Source organism: Glossina fuscipes, unplaced genomic scaffold, assembly GCF_014805625.2.
Source record: "Glossina fuscipes isolate IAEA_lab_2018 unplaced genomic scaffold, Yale_Gfus_2 133, whole genome shotgun sequence".
Classification (NCBI taxonomy): domain Eukaryota; kingdom Metazoa; phylum Arthropoda; class Insecta; order Diptera; family Glossinidae; genus Glossina; species Glossina fuscipes.
In genome coordinates, this window is record NW_023998476.1 from 45,160 (window position 1) to 71,801 (window position 26,642).

General features: G+C 35.0%; 3 protein-coding genes across 7 annotated transcripts; 2 read left to right on the forward strand and 1 right to left on the reverse strand.

Annotated features, from left to right (window-relative positions):
- Nucleotides 1-384: 384 nt before the first annotated feature.
- LOC119640951 (alsin homolog) lies at nucleotides 385-5,607 on the forward strand. The gene is made up of 8 exons (XM_038039330.1): nucleotides 385-1,119; nucleotides 1,179-3,265; nucleotides 3,325-3,470; nucleotides 3,529-4,032; nucleotides 4,085-4,579; nucleotides 4,638-4,789; nucleotides 5,184-5,350; nucleotides 5,411-5,607. The coding sequence occupies exons 1-8, from the start codon at nucleotides 510-512 to the stop codon at nucleotides 5,456-5,458; spliced, it is 4,209 nt and encodes a 1,402-aa protein (XP_037895258.1). The 5' UTR covers nucleotides 385-509; the 3' UTR covers nucleotides 5,459-5,607.
- A 9,046-nt stretch (nucleotides 5,608-14,653) lies between these two features.
- LOC119640954 (vacuolar protein sorting-associated protein 35) lies at nucleotides 14,654-20,846 on the reverse strand. Its single transcript, XM_038039335.1, has 10 exons — nucleotides 20,752-20,846; nucleotides 19,593-19,782; nucleotides 19,206-19,526; nucleotides 18,658-19,082; nucleotides 18,512-18,598; nucleotides 18,306-18,454; nucleotides 17,906-18,235; nucleotides 17,278-17,841; nucleotides 16,308-16,491; nucleotides 14,654-16,228 (listed from the first exon to the last, which is right to left on the reverse strand). Exons 1-10 carry the CDS (start codon nucleotides 20,752-20,754, stop codon nucleotides 16,067-16,069), a joined length of 2,415 nt encoding a protein of 804 aa, XP_037895263.1. The 5' UTR covers nucleotides 20,755-20,846; the 3' UTR covers nucleotides 14,654-16,066.
- Nucleotides 20,847-21,751: 905 nt separating this feature from the next.
- Nucleotides 21,752-26,408, forward strand: LOC119640980. Of its 5 annotated transcripts, none has more exons than XM_038039387.1 (4): nucleotides 21,752-21,926; nucleotides 21,987-22,493; nucleotides 23,169-23,422; nucleotides 23,498-24,220. In XM_038039387.1, the coding sequence occupies exons 1-3, from the start codon at nucleotides 21,800-21,802 to the stop codon at nucleotides 23,216-23,218; spliced, it is 684 nt and encodes a 227-aa protein (XP_037895315.1). In that variant the 5' UTR covers nucleotides 21,752-21,799; the 3' UTR covers nucleotides 23,219-23,422; nucleotides 23,498-24,220. The 5 variants fall into 5 exon arrangements, with proteins under 5 accessions (XP_037895315.1, XP_037895318.1, XP_037895319.1 ...); XM_038039390.1 differs by having other exon boundaries at nucleotides 21,987-22,478; XM_038039391.1 differs by lacking the exons at nucleotides 23,169-23,422; nucleotides 23,498-24,220 and adding an exon at nucleotides 25,607-26,408.
- Nucleotides 26,409-26,642: the final 234 nt, after the last annotated feature.

Sequence of the window (26,642 nt, forward strand, 5' to 3'; positions counted from 1 at the left end):
TAAGAATGTAAAATCTTTCTTTTATCTTCAAAGAAACTTTTTATTACATCTGTAAATAGGATATTACACAAGTCAAAAGTAGAGGACTCAACGAACAGCAACGTAACAAAGCAAAGAATATTTACTTTCCTTTCAAACATTTCTTTTGTTCTAAAAATGTTATACGAACAAATTCGCCCTATCGTAATGACTGCCAATATCTGGTAATATCATTAAACTTGTGAAAGACAGCCATCAGTTTTTGTGGAAGGTATGTGTCTTCAGATCAAGTGTAACTTTTATTGAACTCCATTACATCTCTGTTTTATTGTTAGCATATGCTGTTATTATTTGCATTTTTTAATGAATCTATTTTTCATGACAAAAACTTGGTAGAATTGACAGAACTAAATTTGCAAAATTTAATTCCAAGTGTTATTAACAAAGATTCCGCTTCTAAACATATATATATGTGCAATAAATTTGCGACCTAAGAAACTACTGATGAAAGTGGATAGTGGATAGTGATCATGAGTAATTTCTTAATATTTCACGATGAGTCGCCAGTTGTAATAAAATGGAAAATAAAAGTTGACCCACCGCTGTCAGCAAGACGATTTTGCTATTTAAGCCCATGCCTAATTTTAATTCTTACCAATGACAATTGTTTATATGAAGGACATTTTAATGAAGAAAACAACTGTATAACTTTTGAAGATCTGATTCAAATTGGCGTAGAGGATATGCAATTTAATAAAGTTCTACGTCGTATTTATATTGTAACGTGCAAGGGCCAAGTGTTTTTTCAGTTCTTTGACGCCGATATGAGCCATCTAAGCAGTCAGTGGAAAGAAATTGTTTTTGCATCTATTGAATCTCTGGAAGAACAAGTGGTGATTAAACGAGTTTCCTGTTCGGCGGAAGGCGTTTTATTTGTGTCCCGAAGTGATGATGATGTTTATGCGCTCGGTAAATGTGGAGACCATTTTCGTTTTGATTTTGATCAACCCAAATTAATTCATCCATTTAAGTATCCAGTGCATATTATTAACGTGGTGGGCGGTGATAATTTCTTTATTTTCCTCGCTAGAAAATATCTGAATGAATCTTCTAATTACACAAATGAGCCACAGCAGTACGGTAAGCTGGACACGTGTGAAAGTTTGTAAAAATATTGTCATGCGTTTAACTTTTATCAGAAAAACTTCCGGATTTAGTGTGTTCAGATGTACGAACAGAATCAAGCCAGCATCCGTCAACAAACTCTATTAATGTATGTGATTATCGTTCACAAAATGAAAATTTGGAACCAAACACGCAGTTGATAATTGATCAGGGTTCTGCGTTGCTCCAAACTGTTGTTTATACCTTCGAAGCATCAAATCGCAACGCAATGGGAACAAGAGATCAGGTGAAACGTGATTCTCTTTTTGCTTTTGAGCAGCTACGAGATATAGGAATTTGTGATATATCTGCCGGACGCGAGCATGCAATTGCTCGTAGTATCGATGGTCGTTTATACCATTGGGGTTGGAATGGCCACCGGGAGTTGATGAGTAATAGTACAACTGAATGGGTTTCGGACAATTCATCTAACTTGGTTGAATCATGCTGCAGAGGTGATCAGACGATCTTGCTAACTGCTCGAGGCGAATTGTATGAAAATAATAAAAATATTTATAAAGGGGGAAAAGATATTTTTGCTGCTCACGTAAACACGGTATCTTCTTCATTGTTATGTTCTGGACCACTGATTTTATACAACGGGCATCAATATAAAATTGAGTTTTGTAATTTACGTACTCACCTGCAAAATCAATTGAAAACTATGATTACTTTCTATAAGAGATATCAACAACTAAACACATTAGCCAACAAGATTGTTAAAGAATTGCAGCAAGTTTGGTATCAATTCAAAAATGTTATTTTACTATTAATATCAGTATTACATTCGTTAGAAAGATTTTATTGTGGCGATAACAATAATCCTTTAGAATTAGTTTTTATTAAATATCGACCAGCAAGTATAAAGATTTTGGAAGTGTATATGGTGGCATACTGTGATACGTACTCCATTAATGGTTTTGCGGACGCTGATAAAACTTTGCGACCCACACCAACATCATGCGCGGATTATAACTATCAAAACTTAATGAAAATGTTTCAGCAGCCCTTTCAAATTTCTCCCTATTTGTTAAGGATCTTGGAGCAACTGGAAAAAGATGATGAAATGTTCAACGATCATATACAAGCCTGGGAGTATTTCACGCGTAAAAATCGCATCGAATTGGAATTAGCGGAAAGTACTCGTGATTTTTGGCTGTCCAACACACGAAATACGAAAATTGCTCGTTTCAAAAGTAAGGATCGCCGCGTTATTTTAAGCTCGACTTCTGTACCATTGAAACTTTTACATTCCATTGGCCTTACTACGCAAACATTTATACTGTTCTCAGACTGTTTGTGCCATGTACATCATCATGTGACCGTTTATCCTTTGATAGCATTGTGGTTGAAGATGGAAGAAAATGGTATACGTTTAATAACACCTGAGAAGAATTTCATATTAACAGCACGCAACGAACATGATAAAGAACTGTGGTACGATCAGTTGGAATCCAGTATTAAAATGGCATTGAATTTAAGAGAAAAAGCTAAAGTACCAGAAGTTCGTGACATTAGCTACAGTTTTACGACCAATCACTCCGTATACGGCGGAGTTAATGTTACAGGAAACTTTTCAAATGGGGTCATGCATGGAAAGTGTCGTTTAGAGTTTCCTAATGGGAAGCTATATTTTGGTGAAGTAATTCACGGGGTAATAGAAGGTTATGGACTCATGTATTCCCCTAAAGTCGGTTCTTACAAAGGCGATTTTCGGAATGGCAAGTTTAGTGGGTATGGAAGCCTTGTCATAAGTGAGAAGAAAATGTATGAAGGCTATTTTCGAAATGGACTGTTTCATGGACATGGTCATTTCAAGCAAAATGACTCCGTATATATTGGCGAATTTCAGGACAATAATAAGTTTGGTTATGGCGTACTTGACTTTATAATTTGTGGTGATAAGTATATGGGTTTTTTTGCGGATAATAAACGCTGTGGAGATGGTATATATATTACGTCAAAGGGAGACTATTTTGAGGGAGCATTCATAAATGATGAATTGACGGGAAAATGTTCAGCTTTATTTCAAAATCATTCTTTTTATGAAGGAGAATTAACTCTAGTTGGTCCCAACGGTTTGGGAAAATATTACATGCCACTTACTAATCCATTGGAAGAAGTGAGTTTTTACTTAAAAATCGATCCGATTATAACATAATTGGTTTGTATTATTTTTAGTTATGTGAAATATCCCTTAATGAGAGTGTAAACAATCAGCAAATCACTGGTTCTACTCTTAGTGGCCAGTTATCCGGCAAATGGGATCAAATTCACATCACATCAGGATTAATGGAATTTAATCGCACTTTCATGAAATATCCAACGTAAGCAGAGTCTTTGTGTTAAGTATAATGCTGAGATAACTAACAAGTAATTGTTCAGTTCTCTGGGTTTACATGCTACAAGCAATGATAGAAAGTGGTGTGCTTTGTTTATAAATTACGAAGAGGAACTCTTTGGTGATTTAGCCAAGTCTACGCAATTTGATAAACCTTTGACATTTGCTCTGTGGAATCGAGTTATTGCTTTTGTAACCAAGCAACGTGAAATAGTGATTGATCCAATAATTGATCGAGAGTTATCTTTGTTGCAACGAAAGCGTAATGAAAATAGAGCTGATTTTCGGAATGACTTTGATGCAAAGTTTGAGAAACTTAGTTTGAACGCCTCCTTAGACTTTGAAAAATTTGAATTGAAAAAGCGGTCAAGATCACAGGATACACTCAGCATTACTAACGATTTAGAAACAAACATCGATTTGTTAAACCTTTTGAAAAAGCTCGAAGAGGGAGGTTCCGATGAACATGACTTTCTACTTTCAAGTGAAAATAGAAATTTCAACAATCTGCCTTCGAATTTTTTCGAAAGTCATAAGGCTGTAAATGAGTAAGTCTCTGACTTGTAACACTGGTTCACACTGTTTTCAAGTTTTTTTTAGTTTAACAATGCAGTTAAAAATGGACCTAATACCTCAATGCGGCTTCACGGAGCTTAACTTAGAAGATTTTAACGTTATTAAGGAATATCTGGCAAGCGCCTTCAAATATCGCCATCATCCCTTTTATCATCTCAATCAACGCATAACCGCTACCTTCTACAGATCTTATGGTTGCTGGAAAATGAAGCCTACACCATTCCTGGCTAAAAACGCGCTCCTTGAATGGGAATCGATTTCACAGCGCGTATACAAAATAATCCGAAAGCTTTTCCCAGCTTTACCTGAAGATTATTGCGTTTTAGAAGGCAATAAACGTGAAGTAGTATCGCATATTACTTTACTTTATCCCCTTTTGTTATCCGAATGTGTCTACTCTACGCTTTTCCTCCTTTATGCTAGCAAATACAGCCATAAAGATGAACTTTACCGTCAAAATCTGTTGCGGGCTGAAAAATTTGACAATACTCAGTTAATTTCTGCTCTACAACTGGATAGGTTTATTGATATTGTTTTATATTTTTAGAAAAAATTCATCAAAATCGATTTATTTTAGGGATCTTGTTCGCATAGTAGACACATCGGAATTTGAAGAAGCTGTAGTATTGCTCAAGCAACTGAAGAAAAAACGCAATCCTATGGGCATGCTAACTGTGATAGAAAATTGTATGGGACAAGTGACGAAAGCTTCTCAAAATGTTGTTAATGGTATAGCACAACGTTAACATTGCTTCTTTTTAAAGACGCCCGCTATGAATCTTTGTTTTCAATAACTAATCTTCTTCGCTTACTGTGTGGTGTATTTGTTAGTTGTTCAGATTTGTATAGCCTATAGATATAAATCTTCTGAAAAAGTGTCGTGAACTAAAAGCCAAAATTTATGATATGTCTGTAAATCGTTGAGATTTCAGTTGTTTTGTAGCAGCGCTTATTCTAGCGACTACCACTAAGTTGCAGTGTTCTTTTTTAAACAAAGTTGTTAAAAAAAAAAGTTGTAGTTCTATTATTAGATGACAATGTTAAAAACAAAGAAAAGCGGTGCGCTCCTACGAAAGAATTTCATAAGATTGTATTTTTTCTAATTCTTTTTTTTATTTGACAGTATTTTTAAGCGCTGATATAGTTATGCCTCTAACTTTAATGTTATTATTACGTGCTGCAATACCTCACCTAGGAGCGGAATTGGCTTTATTGGATGATCTAACGGATTGTAAAAATTTTCAATTTGAAATGAATGGCATTAGAGGCTACTGTTATACAACACTCAAGGTAAGTTACAGGCACCATATTTAATTACCTAAAAGAAAAGTACATAATCTTTCTCTGAAGGCTTCTTATGAACATCTTACTACTAAGTTAACTTTCGAACTAAAGTAATTGTTGAAGTACAACAGGAATTCATCTTTTGCTGGTGAAATACGTGGTAAAGATTTTGTAAGCAAAGAAATTTAAAATCTACATATATTGTCTGTCTCACTGAATTACATTTAATAATTATTTGTTTTCAATAAAATCGCCAATATATAAAAAACATTCAAGACTAATGAATTAAACAAATGGATAACTAAATTCACGACATGATCAAAATTTACATCTATGGAGTATTACCTGAGGAACATGAAATGAGAAGCGTAAATTTTCGTCGTTGTTCCTAGTTCTTTCCTTTCCCTTTTCCATTAGCTCTACCATGTTTAGCAATTTTATTCTTTTTTTTTGAAAAGGTGGAATTTTTGTAGAAAATGTAGAATGGAGTGAAATTAAGTGCGGGAGCAACAAGAACTGAAAACTACTTAACAGGAAAGTTCTTTATAAATTAAAATGTGCCGAACATCGAACTAACAAAAAAAAAAAAAAAAGGGGAAGTATATATATCATTCAATTTCACATTTTATTTCATATTCTGCTGAGTAAATGAAATGACATTAACATGTCTATTTTTTCGAGGAATTGATTTATTCGGTTTTTGAAGCCAACAATCTATTGAAACTCTATTATTGTACAATTTTAACCGTGAAAAGAAGTGCAACAAAAGGGGAAATATATCTAGCATAATGCAAATTGAATTACTACCTTTGGCTGAAGAAAAGCAACTGACGCATACGTCGCCGTTTTGTTTAAGCATGCAATGGGGTTTTTGCGTTACTTCGTTGTTTGTAGACATTGCGGTAACGATGCATTTACAATTTTCGAAGTTCGCTCATTTACTTCTCCTCTAAATGGACAAAATTCGAAGTTCGCTCATTTACTTCTCCTCGAAATTGACAAAATTCGAAAATTGCAATTAGCGTCTATTACTACATTTTTCGATTTGATAAGTTTTGGAAGATTTCTTACAGCTATGTTTAAAAGCGTTAATATTATGGTTTCTTTTTATTTAATTCAATTCAATTTATTTGCACAGCGTAAAAGGAATGATTTTCTTTTCACAAAAATTACATTAATATGGCCTAGGACGTTTTGGATGCGTATTATCGTGGTAGCATAACACGATAAAGATAAAAAGTAGTCTTCTCTTAAAAGGCATCGTTCGATTTATGATCGGTAGGTCGTGGCCGGCTTAATACAGGGCATACAGGGCGTACGGTCGTATACAATCTTGCCAAACGGCAGGCACGCAGTTTCTAATACAAAATCAAAAATTTAACATTACCTATCAGCAATGTGGGCTGATAATCAATTAGCTGAAAACTATCTGCCTTGCTTTCTAATTCTGTCAAGGCAGAGAAAACATGAATGTTATTCAAAAATCTATAATTATGTTACAATATACTTACTGTAAACTCCAAATTTAGAAAATATCACAAATTTATTTACGTAAAGAAGAATGTGAGCGTGTGTGTGTACATTTACGAATCAAATAATTTCTAGTTTGTAATTTATGTTATCATTAAATGAAATAAGTAAATAAATAAATTGATATTTGTTACATTTTCAAATTTTCGTTTAATTTGCTTTTTGTATAAGATAAGGAAAATTTATTTAATCAGAAAATAATCCTACAAGTGTTTTGCGCAAAAAACTTCCTGGTCAAATATAAACAACTTGACTTTGTCGCTTTTGCTCTTTTTCCATCGATTTTTTTATCTGTTTGGAGATGCCTTCAGACAATACAGCATTGCTTCTAAAAAAGCAAAGTATACGCTCAATACAATACAATTTCCAGACATTTTCAAAATACTTCATAAAATGCTTGGCATTTATTTAGTTCAGTGACATTCTGGAGAACAAACTGATTCTTATGGGTAAACTTATGATTTATGAACACATATTCTCAGTTGTTTGGAATTTCTATACAAATTATTGAGAAAATATACGCTTATTCTCGCATCGATGGCTTTTTTACATAGACCTGTTGAATTATTGAGAACGAAAGGCTCTGCCTTTATATCCCTTTTGGCATATTCTAAAGCTCGCTTTAAAGGTTAGGAATATAAAATTTTGGCAAACAAACGATCACGTTCATAATCCACGTTCGTAGGTAATCCGCATTCATGTACAATCGTTGCGGTGTTAGCGAATTGAACTTTTCGCATAGGAGTCACTTGCACCATATCTCGTCCGAAACGTGTTTGTAAAGGGCATTTTATCGGCAATGGAGAATTAAAAGACAAATCATGCAAGAGCTTGGACGGAGTTTTCAGAGGTGAACTGTAAGAGCTCGGACAACCATGGCGGACTTGAAACTAGAGCGACATCTCGTGCCGTACGCGAATGTATTCAAAATATATGTACTGAAATTTATCATGTAGCTAATCATATCAATTCTCGCAATCAATTGAAAGTGGCCCCAAAAAATTTCTTTCAACATCATACTAGCGATGATGAACTTAAACGTTTCATATCCTTGAACGCAAACGTGCGCGATGAATTTCAACGTCAGCGTGGGAAAATCGAACGAGTTTTGGAAATTTATAAACATCGCTCGGACGATCGAGATGAAAAACGGAAGTACGAGAAAATATTTTTTCTTTTTTTTTTTTGGTATGTTCAACAGAGATGGACTAAGCCAATAGATTTGTGGCTTATATGTCCAAATAATAAACTGTTGTAATTTTTAGTCACGATTATGTATAAAACGTAACAAAAAAATAAGAGCTGCCGTAATAACGCGGAGTGAGCGTGTTAAATGTAATTGTGTGTGTGTATGTGTGTAATTGTGCTTGTTGAGTTCTTGAGAGTTAAACAGTGTTGCAAACTTTGGCTGAAAACGAAAAGCAATGCTGTGGTAATAGGAGATTATTAAACGCAAAAACGAAAGAAAAAAAAAAAAAAGAAAGGAGAGGAAAAAAAAAAAATTCTAAAAGGATAAATTAGCTTTTCTAATAAAGCAAGTTAGTTCCCCGAGATGACGTACATTTTTTGCTGCAAAGAGATCGAGGAGACAGCCATATAACTTGAAGAAGCTAAAGGAATCTCTAATGCCATCAAGCCTGTGACATCTGAAGACTAGATGCTCAGCAGACTCAACAACATTGCAAACTTCACAAACATCACATGGTATAGCGCGAATCATTTTTAAATAAACTTTGTCATAAGTGTGACCACTCATGAGTCTATAAAGAATTTTGATTTCCCAGGAATTAAAAGAAGATACACAGAAGAGTTTGAATTGAAATGTGGGATTTAATTTATAGAAAAGACGATTGGATTTAACGCGCGCGATTACTTTAAATTCGTCGTTTAGCTGTTGAAGGATGTGGTTGCGAATTGCCCGAATTGCTTCATTGGGAGTATATTTGATGGACAAAATTGCCCCATCAACACGAGCTCTCCCTGCATGAAAGTCGGCTTTTACTTTAAAAAAAAAGCCGCAGTGGCCAGGTACCCAAACGAGGTGACAGTCATCCACTTGAGATTCGTGCAAAGTCTTGTGAATGTCAAACACATATTGATTTTCTGCATCTCTTTTATTTATTAGAAGTAGAGCAGACCTGCTGTCGGAAAAAATAACAAAACGTCTGATACCATCGGAAATAGCAACCATGATAGCATGTCGAATGGCGAGCAACTCAATAAAAGTAGAGGAAAGTTCCTCTTCCACTTTGACTCGAAGTATTGTTTCAGATAGATGTTTCACGACCGAGAAGCCAGATACATTATGTCCGACGGAACCGTCAGTGGCATATATATCATATCCGTTGTTGTAATAAAAAAGGAGCTTTTCTTGGCATAACAACCTTATACAAGAGAAGTTGACATTTTGTTTTGAGGTAGAGATTGGTTCGAGAATGTTCATGAAGAATTTGCAATTGCTGGTAATGAAATTCAAGGGGGGAATTGAATCTAACTTATCAAAAATATGACGAAGTTTTTGATAGCAAAAGGTATAGCTGCAAGTGACAGTGTCACTGAGAGATATAATTTCCTGAAAAAAGGAAGGATTTATCATCTTGACTTTAATTAACTCCTTGGCAGTGCAAAAAAGGGCTCTTTCGGAAACTGGCCATTCACCAGATATAACATTGAGAATATGTTGAGGAGTTGAGGGGGTCAGTCCAGTACAACGCTTTAACATTCGGTTTTCAAATGTTTGTATACGTTTTTCAATATATTTTGGGAAATTGCAGCATGTGGAATGTAAAAATTCAATTTTGGACCTGACTAGAGATTTGTAAACGGTCAAAGCATTTTTGGGAGGCAAGCCTGCCTGATTGTTTGTCATGAGTTTGATGATGTTGCATCCAGACTGACAATCTTTGAACGCCTTTTCATAATGCCCACGAAAGGTTAAGCTGTCATTTAAAATTCTCCCAAGAAATCGAAGAGATTTTACCTGATTAACTTGGGTACCTTTGATAAGAAGTCTGATTTCACGTTTAGAACCTTTGGCAAAATAAATAGTGTTTGTCTTGCTGGGGTTAAAATATAAATTAAGATCAGCGCATGCATCGAAAAACAAGTTCGCTTTCATCGAGAGGTTATTGACAGCTGCTGGAAAAGATGAGTCCGCAGATACGATTAGAAAATCGTCTGCATATTGAAAAATGTGAGTTTTGTCATCTTGAAGGTCATGCAAAGAAGCTGAGTATAAATTGAAAAGTATGGGGCTTAAACAACTGCCTTGTGGGATACCACCACATATTTCAATTTTTTCGGTACCCATCACCAACACACGCTTGGATAAAAAATTAAGTATCCACAGCCGCATTTGAAGAGAAATCGAAAAGTTTAGGAGAATTCTACCGAGCTTAATCAAGTTGACACAGTCATAGGCTTTGCTGATGTCCAGGGAGAGCATGACAACCTTTTTCCCTGCTTTTTTTAAGCTGACTATGAGAAAACACAGTTTATTAACGCACATATTCGTAGATTTGCGTTTTTGATAGGCGTAAGACCGAGCTGGAATAATGTTCTTAGTTTTCAGGAAAGCAGTTAGTCTCTGCTTAACCATGAGGTTGATGGTCTTTATGAATACAGATATTAGTGAAATTGGTCTGAAGCTACTTAAATCATTTAAGTCTTTACCTGGCTTGGGAATGGGAACTATTTTGATGCAACGGAAATCAGAGGGTATAAAGTTGGTGGACCAGCAGTTGTTAGTTGCATGCAAAAGCATTCTAAAGCTTCCTCCAGACAGTGCTGTGAGCATGTCATACTTGACTCCATCACAACCTGCAGCAGTAGCTCTCTTTCTGGAATGTAAAACATACATTAGCTCATGCAATGAAAAGGGTGTGTTACTGATACTACTGAAAGGAATTGAAGGCATTGTAATAGGATTAACAATTGGAATGTAGCTCTTGAGCATATCTAAGTATTTTTTATTATCACGGTCATTCCTTACCGCACAACCGCTTAATTTTCGACTAGAATGTCGATGACCATTGATATAATTCCAGAAGGAACGTGGGTTGCCATTACCACATAACTCTTTAATAGCGATGGCTCTATGTACCCTTTTCGCCTTTCTAACTGCAGACCTCCATTCTTTCAATATTTTCATATATTCAATGTAGTTGGCTGGATTGGCATATTTACTCATTTTTTTTCTTGCAGCTTGGTATTTGCGGAAAAGTGTTGACAGGGAAGGATTCGACCAAGGTTTAGGTGAGAAGGACTCAATGTCAGGGAAGTTGGTTCTAGCAGACATGATCACAGACTGAAAGGCACATTGAATTGATGATAAATCAGAAGAAAGATCAACTTTAGTCAGACGGTCCATAAGGAAGTTACGTGAAATGAAATTTTCTATTTTCTTGACGGAATTGTTACAACTGTGGAATATAATGGGGGAGTGCTGACTTTTGCCAATGGAAATATTGGACGTGTTCCAGTTGAAAGATAGAATAGTTGAGTTCGAGAAAGTTAAATCCAAGACACTGCTCGCCGTGCGACCGCTCCGGTTACAGTGAAAGGTAGTATTGCCGTTATTTAAGACACTGAGACTGCTGGAATTGATGGCATTTACAAGGATTTTGCCTTTGTTGGTAGAGACTTAATCGCCATACAGGCGGTGTCTTGCATTAAAATATCCAGCTAGAATCACGTTTTGTTCACCGTCAAGAAAGTCGCATAATCTCTGAATCTCATCACGAAAGGTTTGCACATCAAGACTGGGTGGAAAGTAGCATGAGGCTATGAAAAGATTCGGTTTCAGGTTGATGGTTTTGATGATGATGATGTCAACGGCAGAGTTATAGGGAATACGTCTGAAATTGACACCTTTCTTAACTAATATACCAACACCACCATAGCCATCATTTCGGCATTTGGTGGCTGAGGCATAATTCGAAACTTTAACTTCGAAACAATTTTCATCTTTCAGAAAAACTTCACTTAAGATACAAAAATCGATCTTGTTTGAGTTTAAGTAAAAATCTAGAAAAGATAAGTTACGTCGGACACTTTGAATATTATATTGTAAAAAGGATATCATGTTGAAACTTCAGAAAGAACCACAGCGAACTTGTTCGCAGTACTGGATGCTCGAACGGGGCAAGAAATGGCACAGACAGACATTTTTTCTTCAAATTCTTTAATAAGATTGTGAGGGATCATCGGGCGGATACTTTCTTGAATCGCGTGAATTAATCTTTCAAGTTCTGAAGACAGCAAATAGTTGTTTGAAATTTTCGGTCCAAGAAGGCTTGTTCCAGACGACTTGGGGGATGTATTGGGAGAAGGCTTGGTGGGTGAATTGATAAGAGATTTGGAGGGAACCAATTTCCTTTTGACGACAGCATTGTATTTATTTTTGGTTAAGATTTTGTTGGCATTTTGATTATCATCCTTGGTCGAAATTGCAGACGTGTTCCCCAGTGGAGGGAAATTGCCGTCATAAGTGTTGTCATCGAGACATTCGAAATAATTTTCGGAAAATTTCTCTTTGACCTCTTTATACGAAAGATTTTTAATCGCCATTATCCTGTTGATATTTAATTCGCTTTCCCTATAAGGGCAACACTTATCGAGAGCGTTGTGCTCACCTGAGCCACAGGACAAGCACTTCATCGCCTCACAATTTGCACACTTCGGCGACTTTCCACAGTTAAGGCACCTGCTCTCTTTAGCTTTGCAGAATTTAGATACGTGACCGTATCTGCCACACTTAAAGCACTGCTTTAAAGTGGGTGCAAAGTATTCGACCGGCAGATTACAATAATTAAATTTTATTGCCTTAGGGAGGGCTCTCCCTTTGAAGCCAACTTTGATGCTGGTTGTGGGAATCCACTCGTCTTTGTTGTTGGGATTTCTTCTTTGGAAACGGACAGCGGACTTAATCGGGATATCGGATACGGCGTTATTAATTATATCATCGACACTACATGTGCATGGGATGTTTCGAATAACTCCAAATCTCTCAGTGAACGACCTCGGTATGTACGCTTTTAAATTCTTTTTATTAAATTCATTTTTCGTAACAAAATTGTTGGCATTGGCAGCAGAGCTGAAAAGTAGTTTGGCTCTACCCCTGCTGACAATTTTTAATTCTTTAAAGCCATACATACCAAAATCCTTCAAGTAATCATAGAAATAGAGATTGGAGTTAATATTGATGCGATTTCCTTCTGCGTCCGCGCACGTTTCGACAAAAACGACAAAATTGCAGTTTGAAAAACAATCGTACAAATTAATCTCGAGATTTGGGGCGGCAGTGGCACCCAAATCAGAGGGCTTGTCGGTAGCCTGTTTACTAGGCGGAATTGAAACGTTTGCGTTAGTCTCCCGGTTATTAGATAAAGGAATATTATTCTCACCCATTTTCGATCTCTTGGTTTGCCCAGTGGCGTTCATATAAAAATTTTCAAAATTGTCTCTATTAGTAGTTATAAGATCAGACCCAGTCTCCATAGGGAGACGGGCTGATGTTGTTTTGGTTGTTGTCACAGGGAACACAAAAAGAAAAAATCACAAAGAAAAAACCAAAAATAATAATTGAAAATATGTATTGCTTCTTAATTTTTCTCTCACGAGAGATTCCTCCTCCTTCCTTCCTTTTCCTTCTTAAAATTGTTTTCTTTGGTTATTTTATTACTTTATTAAATCTCTTTTCCTTTTTTCAAATATTTAAAATCTTTTTTTTTTCACTAACACCGGTAAACACAAAAATTTTCCAGCTGCCGTTTGCGGAGATGATGTGTTGTGTCAAGTGTGAATGAAATGCCAATGGGAGAAAATATTTAAGGAAAATGTTTTGCTTCTGGAAGAGGTTGATAAGCTACGAGAAAATAATCAAGCTGTACGTGCACTGCTGAAAAAGAAAATGAATTTAAATAAGAGATTTAAAAAACAGCCGGGGGGGGCAGATAAATGTCCCAATTATATTCCGCGGACCCAACGGGGCTGCCATGGGATTTCTACCCCGTTCACAGTCATACTCATGAACCGGTTTTCTACTGAACTAGAACGAGTTGTGAAATGAAAGTCCAAGCGCTGTTACGCTATTTCTGTTACTGTAACAACTACTACTGACGACGGGAAGCCGTGTTAACTGATAAAAAAAAGAGAAAAACAAAATTAAAAATTTTTGTAATTTACAGCTACACCCGTTCAACTAGAATAGCTGCTTCCACAGTTAAGCTACCACAATCCTGGAGCTGCTATCCTGAAGTATGGTTCATACTGAAAGAAATGCAAGTAAACACGTTACTGCGGGAGATACGAATTACAAGTACCTCGTAGTAACTCTCCCACAACTTATTTATTATAAAATTTGCTAGTGCTCAATGTCTTTTCTTTAGTCTAAGAATTCAATTCATTAGTCTAAAATTAAAATAATAATAATAATAATATTTATTATAAAAATACAATTTCTGGAGCCATTACGAAGTATTGGTGCCAATTTTACGTGAAAAAGGTTTTGAAATAAAAGCTCTTTGGGGACGAGCCGTAAAAGAAGCGGAAGAGTTTTCATCATCCCAAAACATCGCTTTTTTATCAACAAAATTGATGATGTTTTATTACGAAAAGACGTGGATTTATATTTGTAGAATGTTAACCGTTTTTGCACGCTGAAATTTCTGTGAAGGGACTAGGTGTAGGGAAACATGTTGTGTGTGATAAGCCAATGAGCCTGAATCAATCCGATGCTATGAAAATGGTGAGGGCGGTTATTATCCTACCTTGATTTTTTTGTTAAATCATTCACTGCGTTTTCTGCTAGGTAAATTTATCGTTATTCTTTAATTAAAACCAAATGGAGGCATATCACTGTTAATGATATAATTTATATAGTCTCCAATTAAAGAAGTATCAAGTTCAAGTAAAAGCTGCTTACTTTTAACTTTTAATATATTTATATAGTTTACGTAAAAGATTACACTTTCTTTGTCAGCATTCACACATATGAAACGTTGTTTACATAATGATATGATTGATCCGTTGAGTGAAATATCCTTAATATATTACATATATATTATCGTGTGGAACGGGATGCTATACTTCGCACTTCGATACAATGCCCTTGTGTTGAAAATTGAAGATTATAAAATAGATTGCCTTTACAAAACATGAGGAAATTGTGTAAGCACACGAAATATCGTAGATTTAGAATTAATCTCATACTTTTGGATGGATCCTATTACCAACCCACCGCTTCTTTATACAAACAAAAATAATGGTATTGGAGTTCGCACAAAAAGGCCACCGGTTGAGAAAACAGTCGCCTTATCTCTGGAAGATGCACATTTTGGTTGCGCAGGAATAACAGAAAAACGCAATAAACTTTATAACTCCATATATCACCTGGGATCACTGCTTTTTCCTTTAAAGAAGAGGGAGATCGATATCGCACGAAAATTTCTTTGATATAATTCCTTCTGATATAATATTTATTGTCGAAGACAAACCACATGATGTGTTTAAGAGACGTAACCTTTACAATATTTTTGATGCTCATAAAACTATTTTGTGAGGTCCTAACTGGATTCCGATTCGTTATTGAAACCTTGGATAAACGGAAAATGAAAGCTTCTTCTATTAGCGATGTAGTTATACCAGATTACGTCAAAATCCTTCGAACAAAGGATTACCGAAATATAAACCTGTTGATGACATCCGCGATCGAGGTGTGCAAACTTACGAGTATGGGGACTTTGTAATAGAATGCATGATAGAATGAAAAGTAGGAAGTAAGTTGAACCATTGTCCCTTGTAGCGTTGAACCTAATAATTTATTTTAGTTAAATTCCCCGAATATCTAATCACCGCAATGATATTGCTGACTGACAGTTTCTTCACCGATTTCCAGGCATTGGAGTAAAAAAACAGCCAAAGAAATTGCAATACTGTCAAAATGCAACAATGGATTATTAGTCTTAAACTAGGTTTGACATTTATTGGGAAAAACGAAAGTTAAACTGAAAAGTTTACTTGTGTAGTTCAACTTATTATCTTTTAATGATATTTTCTATGTTATGCAGAAAATTGGTAATACTATAAAAAAAGCAACGTCTAAAATGGTTTGTATAGAAACTGAAATTTTTCAATTTCAATCATATTGAAGATTTGAATCCATCACCGATTTTTTTGAATATTTCAGTGTTTTTAGTTAATGGTAATTCCAGCGAATGAAACATCTAAGCCCAAATCATTTGATTCCGTACGACTCTTAATATGCGCTAAAGTGTTGTTGTAGTGAAGTTCGATTTGCTTAGTTTCTTCACTGGGTTCCAAGTTTGGCAATTCTTCACTAATTTTGCCAATTAACTGTTTGCAGAGGGAAAAGGAAAAACATCGAAAGTGTTACTTCATAATGAAATTGTCATTTAGTAGTAGATTCACTTACCTGATTCAGCATAGCAACTGTTATTAAAGAGTTGCCTCGTTCGAAATAAAATAGGTAGTGATTTAACAATTCCACATATAGTTGCACCTGAACTCCAGTGTCTAAACATTGCGAAGCAATGCGGGCACCTTTCTTTAAACAATCTAGGGTCTTTTTTTCATCGCGCATTTCTTTGCCATTTTGCCTAAGGACGTTAATATGTATTATAGTTTAAAAGAACAAGAAATATATATTTGCTATGGAATCCATAAATAAAACATTTTATGGTGTCTTCATTGTGGTAGCCAAATATATCGCAAGCGTAAGGGTTATATCTTTGTATCTGGATCTTAGAGGGTAAGTTTTGGCAAATATTTAAGTCACACGTTATAGATTGCGCATATTATTGTCGTTATTTTGAATGTTCTAATACAATTGCTGATCAGTTATGGACGTGCGCTCGGTTAGCAAAATATTGGAAAATGTTGCAAGTGAATCGTTAAAATATCTATAAGCATAGACGTAAGTCGGTGGCTATTCAATATATTTAATTTATAATTTTATTTTACATTAATAATTTAATAGTAAAACTCTTTATTGTTAGACTTGTTTCTCTAAGCTAAACTGACTAAGTCAATCAATTCAAGATCGCACAGCGAATACGGTGCCTGGGGGATGTCGATAGTCGGCCAAAGTGGAGAAAGTCAGCATAGGCTACTTTTTGAATGTAACGAAAGCATATACATGCTCCGATATTTAACTTACAATCTCAGTTTTTATAACTTGTAAAGATCTTACTCTTAACAGTCGGACAGACATAGATAAATCGAATCTAAACCTCGACATAATTAAGTCTGCATTCATTTCTGAATTCAAGTCTGTATTCATTTTTCATTCATTCTTTCAACTATTTTAAGCGAAATGAGAAAACAGTTGCTGCATTTCTAATTTCATGGTGACTGGTAAGATTTACCCTATTCTTGCTACTCACTTTGCGCTCCAGAAAAGTGCAGCACAAGCAACAACACCTCTGCATTGGTCTGGTTTCTTAAGGAGTTTTGATGCCGCTAAAGCGCAATTAGTGCGTAGAGGTTCGGCGTTTTCTTCACTAAAGCAAGTCATTTGCTCAAATGTTGACATAATAAGTGTAATTGCCGCTAGCTGCGCTTTCGAATCGGAAATTTCATCTTCATATAATGAAAAAGCCTGCGTCATAAATTCGTAGGCTACAGTTTCATGATTCGAGTGCCCAATCACGCCGATGACTAAGGCTCCTTGCAAATATAACCGCAGAGCTAATTCGGGCAATTCAGCCTTCGCTAAAGGTGAAATCGTTGAATGGCAATATTGTATAATCTTTTGACATTTCTTGTCCCAGTTCTCATCTTGATCAGCTATAGATTTATATCTATACGCTAGTTGATAAGCAGAAAAAATTAAAGGTGGCAAGACATGCTTTATACGTTGACAGCCGCCTGCACCCAAGTGTTTTCGAGCTATTTGTAAGATTTTGTATTGCATGTCTGGTTCCTCTGATTTCATTAAATGTACAAAACTAAAGAGAAAATGGATCGTAAGGAAAGGTATGCTTTTTTTGATATTTCCACCAGCTAACTTACCGAGCTACAATGCCTTGTTCTTCTGCAAATTCTTCAAGGTCGCCTATTTCAACATCATTTCTGTTGGCCAATTCTTCGTCATCTTTTATGAGTGGAGTAATTAAATTGAGTACAGCGTCCGCTTCATCGGCAGTAGGTATTAAGGTTTCGTATTCCAAAATATTCATAACAAGATATAGAGCCAATGTTTTCCGAGACGTATGATCGAATTTATCGAGAAGAGGACAAAAGTTGTTCAGTTGTATTATTGTTAAAACGTTATTGTAAAAGTCAATACATATGCGCAATAGGCGAGATAATTCCTGGTTGACCGACAGCATATGAGATATACTAAAAAAAAAAAAAAAAAAGTAGAAAGTGGCTTAACAAGGTCAATCAAGGTTTCGTTGTGCAAACATACTAGTGCATGTTGAGACGCTCTAAAATTTGTGTGGTTGTGCCTAACACTTTGTCGACATAATCAACGCGTTCTGGATAAACTTTCTGGGCTAGACTCAATAATGCCACTTGTAAAGATATAGTATCCTCCAGCGGCATGTCGGTACGTGTCTGAAAAATGGCAATCTTTCATTATACATTTAATTTGCATTTATTTCACAAGTTTACTTGAACAACATTAGCCACTTGTGCGCTAAAAACGTCAAATAATTGCACTTCAGGCGGTATTATGGATTCGATATGAGTGCCGCTAGTCTGAATATAATACATTGCGTTTATTTAATAGAAAGAAAAGAACAAACTTCCTCTTTTACCTTTCCACTTCGTTGATTGTAAGTCGCTAAGCGATCTATTAAGCAAATAATAATATTTTTTACATTCACGCCAACTTCTAATTGGGCGCACGACTTCAGGAATGGGTCTAAAGTTTGTAAGTGGAACTCATCCGGAAAGACTTGGATAATACATTCCATTAAATACTCTTGAGCTATAGCGTCACGGCAACTAACTACTTGCTCTAATATTCCGGGCAAAATTAAACGTTGATAAATTTCGAGCGAAACTGATTCTAACTGTGATAAGCGAACCAAATTTGTGCCTACGAGAATTTTCAACTCCTCTCGCTCTTTTTCTCGTCTTGTTTTTTCGCTAGAATGACCTTGATGTTGCATGCGAACCCAAAGCTTGTTCATTTCAGCGAAATTCGTCAACACAAAATCAATTGCATCATAAACATTACCTATGAGAAATATTTATTAAAGTAGAATTTGTTAAAATAAGATGAAAAATTTCAAAATCTTGTTAACTGATCGCAATTCAAATACATCTTTTTTTGATCTTGCTGATGGAGGAGATCCATTACCTTCATGCTCATTTTTGGCTACTAAAGTATCGGGCAATATATTACGCGTGCATTGCAACAAATAGTTACGTAGGAAGAGACCACGTAAAGGATGTTGTACACCGCTGCACATCTCTACCAAATCTTTAAGAATGCTACGTTTCAACGAGGAATCCTTTTTGATATACACAATGCCCACTGTGATCAGAAGATACAATCTGGGCACAATTGTGTTGGTGTATTGAACTAATTCATATAGATCGGGTTCTCTATTATTTTTTTTACCTAAATATACCGCAAACCAACTTTCTAAATGACAAAGTTCATCCGTAATGACCATATCTAAAAAACACATACAAAAACGCTTAATTATGTATGAGAGACTTTTATTTATCTTTTTTTTCTTACACAATTCGTAGTAACTTTTCGGCGACAACATGGAAGTACGTAGCTCGCTAAGCATAAAAGTGGCACATTTTAAAGCATCCTGCATACGATCTTTGTCTAAAAAGTGATTCATTTGGAAAGCTTGCTTACGGGCAGCGTTAATGGCTTCCGCTAAAAGTTTTTCTTGGTCGTCTGCACTATTCGGCATTGTCTGAAAATGATTTATAACTATTAACCAAGTAGTCTCTTAAACTGAAGGAAAAAATGTTCAGTAAGGGCTGTACTGGAATTATTGCATATTTGTTCGAGAATTCCTTTTTAGTATCTTTTATGTTTTTATATTTGATCAAGGAATGTGCCGCATAAATTTAGGCTAGATCGTGGTCAGAAAGGATTGTAGAAAAAACTGCGAAGCCGGCGTGCGCTAGTAAAAATACGTTGTCCTAAAAACTGACAATGCGAGTAAGATCCATAGCAGTAGTATTTATCTAAGCATGTATGTATATTATTTGTGCGCTTTTCCGCAAATATGACAATTGCCTTATCGTTGTTGTCATATGTTTTCACTGTAATCTCCCTCTCACTGTACGTCTTCTCTATTTTCATTGTCTGTGAATAATCGGGCAGCGATGAAATGCCTTTATACGTTACGCTTCTCATCTCTACGTAAATCAGTTGCAAATTTCAAATTTCGTACTCTTACTCTCTTGCTGCTCATATGGAAAACGATTCAAAAAGTCAGTAAAGCCTTATGGAATTTCGTCCATATGTTAAGTATGTAAGCAGTGCTATTGTTCCTCCTTTTGCAATTAATATAAACTTCAGCTTTTTATGTCCACACAAATAATCATTAACACAGGATGTAGTGTTGTACCGCTCAACATAGTGCAGATAAGAAGTGAAGTGTTTTCTTCAAACTAAATTTGTTTTAAATTAGTTGTAAACAGGGCGAAGAAAATATTTTTGTGGTTCTATTATGTGTCCGTTTCCAGTGATGTGTGGGTTCACTTATATAAAATTTATCAAGTTTTGTTTTAAAAGTACTCGGCGTAATCGGCAATAGAAGGAGGGTCTCTGCTACTAATGACAACGGCAATTATTGTTTTGTTTTCTCGACAAAACGGCTTATAATTTTAAAAGCAAATTTGGTAAAATCGACCCATTGTGGAGAACAACTTACCATAATTGTGGAATGAATAGAAGAAACTGCAAGCAAATTACGATATAAATTAAAAATCTTTCCTCTCAACTTTTTTACAAACTTTTCAATTTAATATTGCCGCTGTACACAAATTTTTTCCTTTTTCGGTATTTAACCGAAGGATTGTTTTTAGAGTTACTAAGGTTACGAACGCAATTTTATGAAGACCTACACTGGTATTGCTTCAAACATCTTATTATGTCTACAATCACTTCTTTATAGTTCACAATCATCACACGTATACATCTATGCATACGTATGTATCATGATTATGTGTATTCATATATGTATAAATATAAGTGGGCTTATAAACTGACGAACCGCGTGAAAGATGATTGCGCCCCGAATCTTGGCCGTTTTCAAGATATACTCAACGTGCACGTTTGTTATGTTCCCTATGAGGAACTGGGAAATTCATTTTTAATTGTAAGTTAAATTTTTACATGCCCTATTTATGCACATTTTCGCTGTACCAAAATTAAAATTTTTTTTTGGTTGATAAATATGCAATGTGAATTTCATTAATACGTTTTTTGCGTGGTTTTTTCGAAAAATATTTAGAGTTTTTTCATCTTGCACGACTTTTGAAAGTTTTGGAATGTATGCTCAAACGCACCTTATATTCTTTGTATATTTTTGTACTGTTTTCTAAGGCAGAAAACGATAACGACTGTATTTGAATTCAAATTTCTTCTTAAAATCTTCAATATTAATTTTAGATTTGAAATCATCAATTAAATGGCTTGGTGAAGTTTCATTTTAAATCAAAATGGTCTTTGCGAATGCCCACAACTTTTAATATTAGATCAAAGAAAGATCTACAGATTGGCTTTTATTGGGGGAATTACTTTATCTGGTAACAAATATCTGCACGAATAGTTCCGTAAAAACATTATTACTATAATTTGTTTAATAATTTACGCAATATACTTGGTAACTCTCCATATGTCAAGTAAGAGTTACTTTTATTTGTTGACTTATTTAAATTATTAGTTATGATTGGATTTTAATAAAAGAAAAATTAAAAATGGATTTAAATATTCGAATTATTGAAGCTGTTCGAAATTGTCCTGACTTGTATAAAGTGAATGGAATCAACCTTGAAAACAGAAAGGAAAGTTGGAGACTGTTAGCGGAAAAACTAGGAATGAAAGGTGTTTTGAGCGTAATAGAAAAAAGTGAAACAAATTTTTAAGAATTTCTCTTCAAAACAGAGCAATATTTAAAAATACGATGGCATTCTTTGGTGCAGAGATATCAACGCGACAATAACTTTAAATATCGCGATAAAATGAGATTTTTGCAGATTGTTAAACCTAAAATTACGCAGGCGAAAACTGAACCAGAATTTCTAATAACACGGAATAATCTTTTAGAAAAACCGAAAAAGGAATATGTTTTTGTAGAAGTTGAAAATTTTAAGAAATTTGAGACTGAACATCTATGCGTCGTTACAAGTGCAGCGCATAGTTCCCAAAAGCCTACAAAAGAAGAAAAATGTGTTAAATCCGAATCTGAAATCAAGCATTCTACTAATTTATTAGCAAAGGATGGGCAGACGACTCGAAGAGAATGCATAAATATAACTGCAACAACTTCTTCATTACCGATTAGAAGAATGGAACAAGAAACGCAAAGCAAAAGCGATAATAGATGTGAGGATGATATTTTTGGAGAATTAGTCACAGTTATGTTGAAACGTATGGGTGAGGACAAAAAACGTAATGTTAAAAAAGAAATTATGAACTTATTATTAACTTAACAAAATTATAAAATGAAACTCATTTAGTTGGAACCAATTTTAAATGTTTATTCAGTTTGTTCCACTTAAAACGCGTACTATTTCCACGGCCTTGCCTGTGCAAGCAAAAATGCAGGCCCTTTCTGGCAAATGTAGCAAAAAGGGTATCATATGCAGAACCAAAAATATTTTTAGGGAAATCAAAGAAAATAATGCACACAGGGAGCACAGGTCGCCACATATCTCAGAGGACATATAAATCTGAAATTTTATTAATATAAAAACGAAAAAGGGCGATAAATATATTGTTAAAGAGTTACAAGTTTATCTACACATTAAAAGGAGGATAATCTATGTTCAAGTTGTACTAGCGGTAGTGGAAAAATTATAGCTCTATTCCGATAAGCAATTAAAAAATAAAAAAAGTCTTAGATAGAGGCATGCCTATAGTCGTCGAGAATGTATCTGCTTAATACCCGCTCTTATCTGTGGGCCGTAATTTCTTTTTCCTTTCCAATTAATTTGGTTTGGTTTAGTAATAATAACTATATAATAACATTTTCTAATATAATTAGTTAATTGAGGTGCCAATAAAATTTTAAAGTCTCTTGCGGCAAAGTAATTAATAAATAACTTCTTTGGTGTACTTTGGAAGTAAACGTAGACGTAAACGCGATAGCAATTATAAGTTGTGGACGGATCTGATGGCCATTTAAATCTACCGAAATTACCAAGTGTTTTAATACAGTGCGGATATTCATTCCACAACCTAACGGCAAAGTAGCCGCGATGTTATCATCAGGCAGAATTAAACGCATCGCCTCTACCGATCTACCAAGCACCATTTTCTCATGTAAATAACCAGCGGATGAGCTTGTGCAAAAAAAAGAGTAGAATCCAGTTATTGAGGTATGTTTGGAGGTCGGAAGCAAGAATTGAGATATTCTTTCATATTTCCATTTATTAAAAACGTATCCTGCACAGATGTTAGTAAAGCCTTCCAATCCATCGCTAGAGAGAAATATATATTTACATAATAAGATATAAGCGGCGCGACGAGACCTTCAATGGGCCTCAGTTTAGTGATAACGGGAACATAAGATGAAAAAAGCCACATCTTCCTCAAAATATGATGTATACGCATGGCAATAATTGGCATGAATGATCCACAGCTCTCATACGGGAATTGAGCTTATAACCAAGATTAGATGCCTGACAAACAAGTTCGATCTCCTCATCGCGCGTCTTAACAGGAGGCAGGGATTTAACATCATAACCAACTATGGCTTTAGTTTGTCTAGTATTTATCTTTAAGTTATTAGGATTGGACTAGAGAGAAATACGATCTAGAACTTCATTAATACGTTGGACAAGAGATAGATCTGTACTAAATTTCTATATGTAAAGCGTAGATGTCTAGAACATTAGTAAAGAATGAAGAGCTGATGGAGTAAGCGAAGAGTTATATTGCAGAGAAACAACAGCCATTAAGTAGAAACCGGCGAACACAGTTCTAAATCCTTGCAGTCGTTAAATCCTTTTGTTTACTTTCATTATTTTTTTACAGTCAATCCTGAATATGTAATACTTTACATTATACATTAGTCTAATATCTCAAGTCCTTTGCATATATGCATTTCTTTTGAGAATACATCTGATTTACCGATCGGCAGTGTATTAATATCTCTTTTGCTTTCGACGGCAACTGCGCCTTTCTGGCATATCATAATCATAATAAAAATATATTCAATTCTGTTAATAGCAGTATTAGTATCTAATATTTCTTTATTTTTTATTAATAAATGTATGTTTTCATATAAAATTTCTTAATTTCTTCAATTTTACAATATTTTTTATTAATAAATGTATGTTTTCATATAAAATTGCTTAATTTCTTCAATTTTATTTTTTTTAATTTCATTAATAAATAAATAAATGTGTTCGTTCACATATCAATCAAAGTTTTTAGTAAAGATTCCATACAGCAGGAAACAAGTGGCCTAGAAGCATAAACAAAATAGATATGTTGCGGGAAGAATTTTTCCGAGCTGTTGTTTATATTCATAGAAAGGTATTTAGGTTTTGTTCATTTTCATAGAAAGGTGTGCGTTTATTGTTTGCTTTCATAGAAATGTGAGTAACTTTTGGTTCGTTTCATTCGTTTCGCATTAACATTATAAATTTCACATTTATTAAAAACATCTCTGTGCTCTCTGTATTCTTGGTATGGTACTTTTTATGAAACATGTGAAGAGGAAAATAGAATAACGTACCTGTGATAAATCTAATATGAACACTATTGTCGCCAAAATGCTAGATGACTGTTATCAATTGAAATGCCGACGGCAAGTTTTTATTTTGCAATGAATATGTTTAAAACAAATTTTTTTACTTATAAAGCTGGCGGCTTTGCAAATTAAACGATCTGGCAATTTAAGTTGTTAGTTGGGCATTCAACCATTTTGAGGATAGTATGCGCTTTGTCAAAAAAAAAAAACGTAAAGCATAGAATACGTATTCTAAAAGTTTTATTACAATATATCATTGCACCATAACTCTTAATTAATTTCAATTAAGTAGTTGTTAGCGAGTAACAAAATTCGAAGTTCGCTCATTTATTTACTCTCTAAAGTAACAAAATTCGAATTTCGCATTTTAACAGAATTGAATCTGTGTTTGACAGAATTGAATCTTTGTTTTGCCGACGGCCTTGCATATTAACACAATTGAATCTTTTTTTCCTGTTAAGTTGGGCATTTAACATAGCTGATTGGCGTTACCGTTTAAGTTGTTAAGTTGGGCTTTTAACCATTTATTTATTATAAGCGACTCTGTGCTTTGCCTTTCAGCAGGGAATTTAGCGACGGCTTTGTTTAATGTGATAATAAAAATTATGCCGGTCTAATTTTAGGCTAACTTGTAAAATTATTATTATTATAAATTTAGCCAGAGAATAAATTCTTTTCTCTTAAAGCTCTAGCATCAAAAAAAACTCAACTGCACTTGAGATTTGAACCCACGACATTGAATTGAAAAACAAAGAAATATTAGATACTAATAATGCTATTAACAGAAGTGAATATATTTTTACAGGGTAAGCCAGGATCTCTTGGAGAGGTTTTTCTGTAAGATGGCGCCATCACACAGAAAACGCACCAAATGGGCGGTGGAAATAACGCAGCTGGTCGCACGGCTAATGAAATCGCAGAACAACCAACGATTACCATATTATAGAAAAGACGATTACACGGTGGAAGACCAGGCCGAAGAAGACTTTCTACCATTCGGCCTGAAAGGCGTGGTATTTGACGACACAGCCACCGACCAACTAACTAACAAGGAGCAGGACTACATCAAGCTGCTCGCGGACTACGGAATAGCTCTGTAGATACGTGAGAAGTTAGGATGCGAAGCATGCCTGAACTACCTAACGCTGAGAAAAGAAGATGGCTGCGAAGAAACGAGCGATGGCATCGTCGCCAAGGACAAGAGACTATGTCAACCTCGACCACGAATATCTCGAACCTGAGTTCCCAAATCCTGAAGTCTATGACGCTTGCGATATTTACGTCGTCGTTATGCAGAAAAATATAGTGGAACGGAGAGAGCGCGGTAAGCGCATGCAGGCAACAATAGTGGCACGCCTTGCCTTCTTCGGGGAAGCAGGCTCCTGTACTAACGGAATAAGCCATCGAGCAAATGTCCTCGGTTTCATCATCCAATTGACACTAAGAGGAAAGAACTGAGTGCAACCACCAGTTACCAATGTGTTATCGTTTTAAAGGTCCCGAAGAAATTTATCAAGGGAAAATTCGGGAAATGCGAGAACACCAGCAAAATGATGGTAATTAAATTGTTTAGAGAAGGAAAATCGAGCGGCGAATACAGCAAAGTAAAGCTAATTATAATTTTATATAAATATATTTATAAATTACTACATTTTTTTTCTAACTTACATGCTTATTTGTATTTAATTTTGGATAAAAAGACAAATATAAGCCGTTCAATGCCGCCCATAGGTAATTATAGGGCTAAGGTAATTATAATGTTACATATGTATATTTCCAAATTTCTTATTATTATTCCATTTTACATTAGAATAAAATCAAGTCCAGCTATCCGGTCGCCG